This window comes from Aulonocara stuartgranti (genome assembly GCF_965226115.1).
Source record: "Aulonocara stuartgranti genome assembly, chromosome: 6".
NCBI lineage: Eukaryota > Metazoa > Chordata > Actinopteri > Cichliformes > Cichlidae > Aulonocara > Aulonocara stuartgranti.
This window is the reverse complement of record NC_138944.1, coordinates 16,705,523-16,718,374: the sequence shown is the minus strand read 5'-3', so window position 1 is coordinate 16,718,374 and position 12,852 is coordinate 16,705,523. Positions and strand designations below refer to the sequence as shown.

Here is a 12,852-nt window from a genome sequence, read left to right as displayed (position 1 = left end):
GCAACTTTCTGTACATTTCTCCCACTGAAAATGCTACGTCTAAATGAACAGAATCAACTTTTGGGGACCTAGAGATGGTTGTTAGTCCCAGAAGACCAACAGTTTGGCACTAACAACCATGCCACGTTCAAGTAAATCACTTTTTTTCACCATTCTGGTGCTCAGTTTGAAACTCACCAGGTCCTCTTAATCACCTCTATAAGTCTATAGTTACTGAGTTGCTGTCATGTGATTGCCTCATTTCAGATATTTTAATAAACAGCTGAACAGGTGTACTTAACAAAGTGGCAAGTGGGTCTATAGAAGTAGATACACAAGACTGAGACTGGATGGTTTCATATAAATACATGTCTATGCTACAAAAATGCACTACAGGTGACAAAAGCTGTAAAATCTAACACTGCACTTTATTCTATTTGAGTAAAAACATCTGTAACTAGCTGGTCTGAGACTTTAGAGAAAGGTTTGTGTGGTTTTGGGAACTTCTGTAACTAGTGCGGCAAATCTGTATCAGTGTGGGATATCTGTGTACGCACGATCTCTGACTGCAGAGAAACACTGCGCACTTTTAAAGCGTCACTTCAGCTCTGCGGATGAATGTAGCACTGACTGTACTCGTGTATTTCCATGTCCTATATTCCTCATACCATTTTCTTCTTACATACAGCCCTAACTAGCTAGCTTCGTTTGAAAGAAACAAAAAAAAACGATATTTCTGTGTTACGCGAACGTCGCACAAATGACGTCATACGTAAAACCCAAGCGCCAAATTCAAAATGGCAATAGCCAGCCTGCAGCCTGCAAACTAAAGCCTTTTTTAAAAATTAGTTTGCCGTGTTTTACGATGCGAAATAAACTCAGAAAGGTCAAAACAGTCAGAGACTCAAACTTCCGGTGCAAAGACGTGACGCAAACTGCCGGGGTTATAGTTTTATCAGAGTCGAGCTGCTCTAAAGAGGAAATCTCGCTGGATGCAAAAGATAAAAACGGCTCAAATTCAGCTACATGGCTTTCGGGAACACACCCCCAACCAGTCCTGGAGATAAGAGATTCTTTGTGCGCAAAAGGAGCTAAAATTGCTCCGATTTTCTTACGAGCGATACAGCAAAGAAAGCGGAGCAGCGACGGGGAGCTGGACCAGCCTCTGGATAGCACGCAGCAATCCGTGCTCCCTCTTCAAGGTGATAACGTGCAACCAGTAAAACGTCCACCTGCAGTTTCTCACGTGACAATAAAGGACGGGTGTCAGGGACAGCTGTCACCCTCAGTTCTGCACAGCTGCCTGGAAAAAATCCAAACTTCTAATCCAGCATTTCCAGTCCAAGCTGTGCTCAACACTTTGAGGAAGAAGGCAGGAGAAGGGCTGCAGGAGCATGCGCTCACAGGTTAGACTGAACAACTGTCTGTACATTTGCTCCTCAGTGAGGATATAATTGTTCCCCTTTCTTTCCTCCTCATATCCGCATTATCCCTTAAAAGAAAAGAGAAAACGGGTAGATGAACTCTTGCAGAGGGTACCGAAGCGTCTGAGGTCTGCAGAGAGTGCTGCAGATGTGGGTCACTCGTCACATCAGGATGTCCTGGGAAGCAGTAGTGTTCACCCTGCAGAGAAACAGCCCAGGTGCAGTAAGCTGAGTCGCACTCGCAGACTGAAGCAACAGAGGGCGAGCCAACCAAGTCTTGATGAGCCGAACATAATGAAAAGCTGTGATCCTCTTCAAAGAAGTAATGCTTGTCTCATTCAGAACAGTTTGACATGTGCTTTTATTCCCTTTAAATTGCAGGAAATGTACTTTTTTTTCTCTTCTTTCTTCTGTCTAGATTTATTTTTTGAGGATACGCTGTGGACAGATAAGTACAGTCCCCAGCATTCGAGTGAGGTCATTGGTAATCCTGCATCTGTGAATAAATTGTACAGGTGAATTTAAGATATTTACACAAGTCTAATTGATTAATTAGTCTTTTGAAGTCAGCATCAGGAGTGTAAACTTTTTATGGATGTTTTCTTCTTGGAGTTCAGTTGGTTAAGGAAATGGAAACTAAGAGCCGCCCGTGACAAGGAGAGACAAATGGAGGAAAAGAAGCAACGGGAAAACAGTAATGGTATGAACTGGTTCTTCACTGTGAAGCTTTGCTCAGTCAGACATGTTATTCTTTTTTATTCCATGCGTGTGACTTTTGGAAAAGTAACAAGTATCCTTTTGAGCAGAGTCATGGGATTGTGGAGACTTCCAGGGTGAAGCTGGATCAGACGATGGCAGAGAGGACCCACTGGGTAACACCCTGCTGATTACAGGACCGTCGGGTGTGGGCAAGACTGCTTCGGTGTACGCCTGTGCTCAGGAGCTGGGCTTCAAGGTGGGATTTGCAAAAAGGTCCGGTGTTTTTTAAGCGATGCTGTCAAAGGCTTGTGAGAAATCAGTTCCACCAAACATGGATTCATGTTAGGATGAATCTTAATGCCAGTTCACCATCCCAAACATGTCCAATAAAACCTTTTTCCCATTTAAGTAAAGCAAAGAATCCCCGTAGATAACCTGTTTAGTTCATTGTAATATTAATAACGATGATCCTTAACATGAGTTTGATTTCACTAACTTTACATAAAAACAAACGACCCCTATGAAACTAAGCTGTGGTTAAACAGCTAATTTAAAATGGCAACAGACAGCTGTAATATGAAATGTACAGAAGTTCAAATTTAAAATTGAATCCTTCTCACAATATATTACTTTTCTACTGGTTTTTTCTCCACCGCTAGTCTTAATGCTTTGGTTTCTTCTCAACCAAGGTGTTTGAGGTGAACTGTTCCTCACAGCGCAATGGGCGCAATGTTCTGTCCCAGCTAAAGGAGGTTACCCAGTCACACCTAGTGGAGACGTCGGGGAAAGACCAGCTGAAACCGGCTTACTTCAACACCAACACCTGCACTTCTAAATCTGAGATTTTACTAGGTGATGATCATTTGTTTTCATTGTAACACGAGTAATCAGAGCCCTCAGTTCTTTTACTGAAAAACAACAGAGGCACAATTTTACCGTACAGGTAATTATATTTTCTGTTAACAGGAAAAAGGGTGCTTCCTAAAAATGTCACTTCCACCTCAAAAAGAAGAACATCACAGAATTTGAGAGGCTCTCGTCGCAGCGCAAAAGCAAAATCAGCCACAGTCACTCTGACTCGCTATTTTAGGATGAAGGCCAAAGCAGATCACTTACAGTCTGGTTTCCTGTCACCATCTGAAAGGCCAGAGAACAGGAAACTGGGCAACTCATCGTCAGGCTCTGATGTAGCAGAGAAAAAGACAGCCACTTCACTTATTCTCTTTGAAGAGGTAAACCATTTCTGAGCACGACACCGTTTGGCATATAAAGCCACACGTTAACCGTGTTTGCTTCAGATTCACTGTTATCGCTTGCTCTTGCAGGTTGACGTTATATTTGACGATGACGTCGGTTTCCTTGCAGCCATTAAGGCTTTTATGAGTGCCACTAAAAGACCAGTCATTTTGACTACGAACGGTAAAGACGCACACGCAGAGTTTGAATTTCACTTTTAAAGATGAGCTGTTGGTTCTAAACTAGTGTCTTCCTCAGATCCCTTATTCAAGGATCGATTCGACGGCAGCTTGGATGAAATAATTTTCAAAACTCCATCAGCAGTAAGTCAAAGTTACCTCGACCGCCTCACACAGCTTCAATGACAACTGCATGCATGTGTTTGACAGTAGCGCCGCACTCTTCTTGCATGTTTGTGCTATAGAAGAAGAAAAATGTTATTAGAACTTCATTAATAGAAAAATAACTCAGTCTGTCATTAACTCCATCTTTTCAAAGGTGAATATGTGCAGTTACCTGCAGCTGGTGTGTCTGGCTGAGGGAGTGCAGCTGGATTTAGGTGACGTCAGCAGCCTACTCAGACTCACCTGTGGTGATGTCAGACGCTGCCTGCTGCAGCTGCAGGTCTGGGTGCAGAGTGGTGGAAGGTCTAAGAAACCCATCTGTGTGCAGTGTAAGTTTCTCCAACATAAAGCATAAATAACATTTAAAACAAATTTTATGTTATTCTCTGTAAATCTTATTGTTTTAGACTCAGATGCTGCTGAAGGAGAACATTTAGACTCATTGCCTCCGTACAAAACGGGCTGCTCTGCTAACATGCTGGGTCTTTGCGGTGTAACTCCAGAACATTTGCTGAACCTTCTAAAGGCAAGTATTTGTTTCTCTGCATAAATCTTCATGATCATTTCTCCAAATGAAATTAACGTTTCCGATCTATCGTGTTTTGATTCTCAGTCCTCGTCTAAAAAGCACATGGACGAGCTCTTGATGCTTCTCGCTGAGAGCTGGAGACGAGGCGTGCCGCTTCTCTATTTGAACCTGGAGCTTCTCCTGTCTGTAGCAGCTCAGCATACTACGGTTCGATGCTTGGAAACAGTAGCTTATTCCAGGCTGCAGTGCGAGCAATCTGATGTTGGGCTTCACATCGAGCAGCACAATAGAAGCATTTATCAAAGGGCTTCACTGACCAACAGCAAATCTGTAAGCCATACGTCAAAGCTTAGCAGAAGGAAGTATAACAACACATCATCTGACAGTTTGGGCCTTGAAAAAACATTCTCATTCAGTGGGACTCCTTCAAAAGCTCTGCACTCAGGCAGTACGGCTCAACAAATTGCAGCTAAAGAGGAGAGTGAGTGTTTAGACGCCCTGACTGACTTCTTTGACATCATGTCCTACCTCGATGCCACCCTGCCGCCCACAGGGACACGTGTTTCCGACTCCTGCGCACCCGAGTCATTTGTGTGGACAGGAGCGGTGCTAAAGGCTGGTTTGTTGGATGAGATGAGGGAGGAAGAGGACAGCAGCTACAGTCAGGAGAGGCTGTTGGACATTCAGGCTGCTGCTGAAGGTTTGGGGTGTCACAGGTGCTTGTGCAGAGCGTCTGAAGCATGGACTGAAGTGCAAAAAATCAGACAGGTGCTGGAGGACAAAAGGTGGGGGAGGCTGATGGAGAGACTTGCATTGACCTCTTCTAAAAGACACAGTCTCAGCTTTAGTTTTCAGCCTCTCTGTGAGCCAAGGTGAGTCTGCTCTCCACCTCATCTTCTGAATGCCATTTCAAGTTGTTTACCATCTTTCCATTTCAGTTGTCCAGTCATACACTTAGTTATCGTTGCTTAAGTTTCAAGGATGTTGACTTCTTTTAAATGCTTTATAATGTAAGTATAAGGGAAAGCGCCATTACATGACACTCATTTGATAAATTCTTGTCCAAATCCATTTAAAAAGCAAGACACTGACCAATGAAAGGTTAACAATTTCAGTTAAATAACTCAAAGCATCTTTAGTGGAAAAGTACATAGAACTTCATTCTACCTGCGATGTCGCTCCAGGATGAGGGGGGGCTCATGAATGCACGTGGATGCTTCACTAAACATTTCTAATATTGTGCACATTATAAAGCAGAACACCAATTTCTTTGTTCCCGTGCCTCCAGTTTGTCCCAAAGAAGATTCAGACTGAACAGGACGGTTCTCAGCAGTAAACCCTTCGTTTTGCTGGGGAACAGACGGGCTGTGTGTGTCGACTACATGCCGGTCCTCCGCTCCATCTGCCGCTTACATAAAGCACAGCAACAGAAACAAGAGCCACTGAGGTGAGTCAGACACAAGGTTTAAGAGTCCGAAAGTAGGGGACAATCATAAATGACAGGAAATGGAGATGGATTTTATGTTACTAGTGAGGTTGTAATATCACAATAAGTTCATGTGAGAGAGAATGGCAGATAACCTCCCTGAACACCTCAGTGTAGATCAGTGAAGATGTGGTTTGACAACATTTAGAACAGTTTCTTAGTTTGTCCAGGAGTATATCTGCAGAGACCACCCTCACTAACTTCTGATGCACACCCAGTCATTTAGTTTTATAAGCAGAAACCACTCGTTTCAGAAAACCGCTTAAAGATTTACTCATAGTAGGCTTTCAAGGGGACAAGAGTTAAATAACACCGCTTCTTCACACTAAGGCTAACACACAGAGACAGACAACCTTTCATTCTCACTTTCACATGGCCAATTTAGTATCTCCAGTTAACCTAACTAGCCCGTGTCTGGACCATGGGAGGAAGCAGAGGTACCTGTAGAGAAACCGCACAGGAAGTCATTTTGTAAAACAACTTGTTCCCTTGCTGCTATGATTCTGTCATGAATCATAAGCCTGACATAATAAGAAATATAGATTGATAAATAACACTACACCCCAGAAGGGAGTGGAGGAATGTACATTTAGTTTAAGAGTGAATAATCCCTTTAAAATATATCTAACATTTTGTGCATTTATCTAATACTTTACATACTAATTTCTCCCACAATAGGTGTATGAACTACCTCAACAACATTCACCTGGGCCTCTCAAAGTCAACTATGCAGCTCCTGGCAGAAGGTTTCACGTGACTCCTAAAAGACTATTGAACCGTACATCATCTCTACCTCAGTTTACTCCTGTCAGTATTTATTTTAGTCAGATACTGTGAAATGAAATTAACATGGTTTATTTGAGGAATGATGTTTTTTATTTATATGCAAGTGCAACCATTAAGTAAATAAAAAGTTTGCCTTTTTTTTGTAAATTATACTGAGCATTTTAAGTACTCACATGGGTTTTTGACACAAACTTTTATGCTTTTCATCCTTTGTGTTTTATCCACAAACAGGTTTTTCACAAAATGCTAGGACGACAGCTGTCACTGCCCCTGTCAGGGTTAGTAGCAGAAATAAACACAGGAGCAGCCCTTATACTCAAACAGTACCCAGAAAACAGCATTTGAGTGTTTTAAGTCACAATAAAAATATTTAATTCTTGAAAGTTATCATTAATCTCCAAAAAGTTCAAAGGAAAAAAAAGTTCAAAAGAACTCAGAATGCCATTTCTGAGGTTTGTTGGTTGTGTGGTGACGAGACGAGTCCAGCTAGTGGCTCTCAGGAGCAGTCGCTGAGCAGCTCATAAAAGGCTATAGCCTGAAGGAGAGCGTCACAGAGTTCCTCCCCTCCTCTTCTGCTGCCCATCTGGAAGGAATTCCTGTACTTCACCAGCAGATCCTGGGGAAAGTTTATTCTGGGAAGCTTCTGCGTCACCGACTCTGTCATGAGCTGTCGAACTGCCTGCGCCCCGCTTGTTCGAGACTCACCCACCATCAGTCCAAAGTGGCGCCCTACAGCAGTCCTCATCATGTTGAGAACCCTGTAAAGGAAAGGAGAGAATTTCTGGGTCAAGTTTCTGCATGCACGCTCGCTTGTGCAGGATTACAGATGTGACCAGCACAAGTTCAAACCAAATACTTTTGATATCTTTTTTTAACTTCACCTGGGAGGAATGTTGGATTCTGGCAGGGAATTTTTGGGCTCCAGCAGAGCAAAAAGCATGGCCTCCACAGCCCTCATGTGTGCCATGATGGGGAACAGAGCTGTGTTTTGGACTGAAATGGAAGATTTCTCTATTATGTAGAAATCTGCTGATGGCAGGAGGGCCACAACTGAAGACACCTGTTGGCATCACAGAATTAATGAATTATGTTACAGAAACAAAGTTCCAAAACACAGTGACTGTTAGTCTACATTAACGTTCTCATTTAGCTAGACTTTACTAGAAATAATATGCTCTACAAAAGTACTTACATCATGCAAATAAGCAGAAGCCATGTAAGTTCCCCTCAGGAAATTCGGACAGTCCACCTGTTGCCAGTCCAGTACACTCATTCCACGGTCCACGTGTGCCCAGGCAATTTTATTAGTCCCACATATGAGTGACACTATGGAACTGGCATCCTGCATCGGCAAATACAGAATCATGATTAGAGAGCATTATCCTGCTCTTTCTTTTCATAGTTAATATTTTCTTTTAACAGCTCAAGGTTATGAAGTAGACAGTAAACCCTATCACAGCAAAGTCCATCACCAGCTATCCAACATCCTGTGATATTTGATTTGATTACAATATCATGTATGCTTTTCCAAGCATAAAAGTTGGCCCCAAAGATTTAAACTTCTGCCAAAGGAAAATCAATGGGGCTGCGATTACATTTGTTTACGTGGGGTTTAATTTACTGAAGCATGAAAACATTTATCAACACTTATTACAAAAAAAAAAAAACAAAAAAAAAAAACAGGGAGAAAGACTTCTAAGCAGGGTGGCAGATTGTTAGTCTTGAACAGTACACGTGTACCAACCTATGTGCATATCATGTGCAAAAAGCCTACTTTGAGTCAGGAAGAACCCACTTATGTGGTTCATAATTCTCATAGATCATGTAATTACATAACAGAACATCTGTGTCATCCAAAATATGGGCACTGTTGACAGAGGATGGCTTATCAACAAATAAAACGAGATTAAGTGCAAACAATTAAGAAAAAAAATCCTAGAATTGCCCGTGATCATACAGACCAATGTAGATATTTCAAACACGGATGTGTCAAATGTTGATCGTCTATCAAGAAGTGATTTCTGTTATTTGTCAAATAATGATTGAATTGAATTCAATTTTACTTATATACCACCAAATCACAATCATGACCCCCCCCAAAAAAAAACAACAAAAAAACAAAAACAAACAAACCACACACCGGAAATCACCTGTTAACACGAAAAGCTCACCTCTAACCAAGACTTGTCGACCTCTGGCCTGATGAACTTGGCCAGCTGTATCCTCACTTTCCTCTCCTTCTTAACCGTCGGGTTGAGAATGGAGTTGAAGACAATGACAGCACTTTTGTGCTTTAGCAGTGGAACATTCACCACACTTTCCAGAGTTTTAAAGGGTCCGTTTTTAGTCCTGTACTCCACAATGTTGAGGGACTTGCGACCTCGCAGCAGCTTTATCCCGGCCAGCTCTCCTGGCGTGGCGGTGTTGAGGAGCTGGAGGATAGCGTCTCGCTGCTCTGGGGTGTAGCAGGTGTCCAGCGTTCTGCTCGCGTCATCCTTGCAGGATTCATTACTGGAGGACAGATTAGCGTTAAGGGTCTCAAAGCTCGCCACGGGAACCCGGCTTCTCCAGCAGCATGTGCATTGAAGGTACCGCAGCTCAGGGAAGGAGCCGTACTGAGGGCGGCAAAACAAACCGGACTGTCCCGCATACTGACCTGGAAACACAACGGGGCAACATGTGTTGTCTAACGTTTAAGGTGTTAACTTTTACAATATGAGTGTGGAGCTCAGCCAAAGTTACTTAAGGTATACCTGTTCATGAACATTTAAGACCATAAAAGAAGATGCAACTTCTAAAGGCTTGCAATGAAACGACATTTTACAACTGGCGATACTAGCTAACGACATATGTGCATTAAAAATTCTTACTTCTTTTGACCAGCGACGACAAAACTCTCCTGGCGACCCACATTATCGTTACTTGAAGTTAAAATGAATATTTGACGGTTTTGCTCGCCGGCATAATGCAGGTGGAACAACTTCGCCCTCTGATTGTTTGGTGTCCAACGGTTTTAACTGGTCGGTGTGGCACAACAACAACACTTTAAATGGTTCCGGAATGCTGCTTAATCCCTCCCAGGCTTCGATGTATCGGACGTCGTAGAGATAAAGGCAAAAATAAAGAATTAGATAATTAAACAAAATAAGTAAATAATAATACCATAAATAATAATATTAACTGATAAATAACAGAATGCTTATTCGTCCACTCCCGAGCTGGGTTTATTTTTAATGTTTAATACATAATGATAAACTATCTTTTTTCGACTGCTGCATTTAGGGGTGAAGGTCTCCAAACCACACATTATAGCAGGTCTTGCTACTATCTTGTAAACCTCCCCTTTCATTCTTGCTGGTATCCTTCTGTTGCAAATCGCCACTGACACACATCTCCACCCACTTCACCCTGCCTCCACTCTTTTCTTTACTCCTCTTGTGCATTGTCCAGTGCTTTAGATGGTTTACCTCAGTTACTTAAACTAATTTTCCGTCAATACCTTTACTATTTGCAGCTTCATTGTTACACTTCTGTCCGTGTCATTCACAAGTATCCAACAACTCATGTTTTGAATATGTCATTCGAACATTCCATTGTTCCAACAGATTGGAAAATTGCTGCAGTTACACCAATTTTCAAAGCAGGTGTGAAGACTGACATGGCTAATTATTGCCCCATAAGCATACTCCCGGTCGTATCTAAAATAGCTGAGAAGTGGGTGGTTAAACTCCTCACTGCTCATCTAGAAAACACCCAACCCTCATTACATCCATTGCAGTTTGGCTTTCGGGCACATCACTCCACAGATACTGCCCTGTGTATGTTAGTGGAGAACTTGAAGAGCTTGCTGGACAAGAGTCCCTGTGTTGGAGCTGTATTTTTAGATCTGAGGAAGGCTTTCGACTCTGTAAACCATCAGATATTGTTATCCAGATTGACTCGGTTTAATATCTCCAGTCAGGCTCTTCAGTGGTTTGCTTCATATCTCTCACACAGGAAACAGTGTGTGGTGTTGGATGGGGTTAAATCTCCATATTTAGACTGTGATACAGGGGTTCCTCAAGGATCTGTTCTTGGGCCCTTATTGTTCTCTCTTTTTATCAATAACTTACCTGAAGTCTGTCCAAATATATTTACTCAAATGTATGCAGATGATGCAGTTATATATACGCAAGCAAATAGTGTCCAGCAGGTGGCAAAAGATCTTACAGCTGCTTTAGCATTAATGCATAGCTGGCTGGAGGACTCATGCCTAATGTTGAACACCTCAAAAACTGTCGGTATGTATTTTTCAAAACGCCCCTTAAACTTGAAGCAGTCAAACATATTCCTGGATGGAGTAGAGCTTGAATTGGCTCCAGAATTTAAATATCTTGGGGTCATTCTAGACCCAACATTGTCCTTCAAGAGTCACATAAATAAAGTGTCCCAGGTACTTACATTTAATAATCGAAATTTTAATCATATACGTAATAATTTAAATATGAATGTTGCAAAAACTTATTTTTACTCAATGATCATCTCTCATATGGACTATTGTTTGACGTCCTGGTCACTTGCTTGTCCAACAACACTTAAAATTATTGAAAACATTTATAAAAGAAGTTTAAAACTACTTGACAAAAAACCGACTTCCCACCACCACTGTCATGTGTTAAAAAAACATAAATTACTGAATATCAATAACTTAGTGAAACTTAAAAGAGTGAGTTTAATATATAAAGTCTTACACTCCCTTGCTCCACCACCACTAAAGCAGTTCATTAGGCATAAAGAAAGCTCAGACAGGACCACTCGAGCTACAATCCGAGGAGACTTGTTTATACCCCACAGACGGACAGCATTTGGGCAGAACGTCCTTTCTGTCCAGGGTGGCCATCTGTGGAACAGTCTTCCTCAACCCATTAGAGAATGCTCGACATTCAATTTGTATGGGGGCAAAGGTTAAAAACTGGTTATGGACAATTCAAGTGTGTGATCATGTATGAGTTATATAGTTTTAATGTTTTATTTGGGAACAGAATGGTGTGTATGTGTAAGTTTGGTGATGGAGTTTTTATTATGAATGAATGATGATTTTTTTATGAATTATTATGTCTATTTTTATGCTTAAGGACAACAGATGGAAATTAGCCCTTGGCTATAATCTGGTATGTTTACATTCATGTAAATTTTTTTTTTTACATTTATGTTCATTAACATGCACTGTCCTAAATAAATAAATAAGTATGTATTCTGTATTGCTGCTACTGATTTTCATTCCTCTTCTCTCCTGTGCATACTTCCACCTCTCCAGGCTCCCTTCCACCTGCTTCTTGCTCTCACTACAGATCACAATATTGTCTCCAAACATCGTAGTGCACAGAGACTCCCGCCTCACCTCATCTGCCAACCTGTCCATCATCAATGCAAACAAGAAGGGACTCAGAGCTGATCCCTGATGTAATCCCACCCCCATCTTTTACCCATCTGTCACTCCTGGTGAAACACCTCACCACTGCGTCACTGTTCTCATAGGTCCTGCACCCCCCTCAAATACTCCCTCATACTCTGCCTCTTGTGAATTCCTCATCCAGTACCACAGTTTCTCCCTTGGCACCCTATCATATGCTTTCTCTAAATCCACAAAGACACAGTACAACTCCTTGTGACCTCTATACTTCTCCGTCATCACTCTCAAGCAAACTTTCTCAGCATAAAGCCATACTGCTGCGCTCTGATCAGCACCTCTCTCAATAACCTAGCTTCAACAACTCTTTCCACAATCCCAAATTCATCTACAAATCTGAAGGTTGGTGGTTTGATCCCTGCCTACTCCAATCTGAATGCCCTATATCCTTGGGCAAGACACTAACGCCAAGCTGCTCTCCGATGCATCCATCAAAGTGTGAATTTGTGTGAATATTAGAAAGCACTTCAGCATAGAAAAAGGTGCTTGTATGAATGGGTTGATGAGGCTTGTTGTATAAAGAGTAGAGTAGAAATGTGCTCTATAATAACCAGTCCATTTACCATTTTCCATTACTGCTGTATTTTCCCAGTCATCTGCTAACTCTTCCTTACCACCCAGAGCCCATCTCAACTCTTCCCTGAAATCTGTGCAACATTTTTCCTTCTTTGGTTTCCACCATTTAATCCATTTCTCTGCATATAAACAGTATAGAAAGTAGACGTTCGCTTCTAAATCTGGATGGACACAAAAATCGTCAGACAGTCACTAAGTAAGAATGTCCATCTGTTCTGCATCTATGTGAACAGTTTTTTTTTGTTCCGGTTAGCTTAAAATAAACTCTATTCAGTGTTACTACTTTCCTCTAGTTTAATTTAACTGGTTTAAGCAGAACTATGCAGGAGCTATAGAGTTATAAA

The 12,852-nt window shown here is 41.7% G+C and overlaps 2 protein-coding genes across 4 annotated transcripts; one reads left to right on the top strand and one right to left on the bottom strand.

Annotated features, from left to right (window-relative positions):
• Positions 1-584: 584 nt before the first annotated feature.
• atad5b (ATPase family AAA domain containing 5b) lies at positions 585-6,795 on the top strand. Of its 3 annotated transcripts, none has more exons than XM_082535373.1 (15): positions 585-1,385; positions 1,480-1,725; positions 1,822-1,918; positions 2,021-2,103; positions 2,210-2,358; positions 2,792-2,954; positions 3,069-3,334; positions 3,428-3,521; positions 3,597-3,661; positions 3,837-4,011; positions 4,096-4,208; positions 4,296-5,083; positions 5,500-5,658; positions 6,376-6,504; positions 6,715-6,795. In XM_082535373.1, exons 1-14 carry the CDS (start codon positions 740-742, stop codon positions 6,452-6,454), a joined length of 3,123 nt encoding a protein of 1,040 aa, XP_082391499.1. In that variant the 5' UTR covers positions 585-739; the 3' UTR covers positions 6,455-6,504; positions 6,715-6,795. The 3 variants fall into 3 exon arrangements, with proteins under 3 accessions (XP_082391499.1, XP_082391498.1, XP_082391500.1); XM_082535372.1 differs by having other exon boundaries at positions 4,090-4,208; XM_082535374.1 differs by lacking the exons at positions 585-1,385; positions 1,480-1,725 and having other exon boundaries at positions 1,849-1,918; positions 2,016-2,103; positions 4,090-4,208.
• Positions 6,543-9,734, bottom strand: tefm (transcription elongation factor, mitochondrial). Its single transcript, XM_082535375.1, has 5 exons — positions 9,354-9,734; positions 8,655-9,139; positions 7,676-7,825; positions 7,365-7,543; positions 6,543-7,241 (listed from the first exon to the last, which is right to left on the bottom strand). The coding sequence occupies exons 1-5, from the start codon at positions 9,394-9,396 to the stop codon at positions 6,980-6,982; spliced, it is 1,119 nt and encodes a 372-aa protein (XP_082391501.1). The 5' UTR covers positions 9,397-9,734; the 3' UTR covers positions 6,543-6,979.
• Between the last annotated feature and the right edge of the window lie 3,118 nt (positions 9,735-12,852).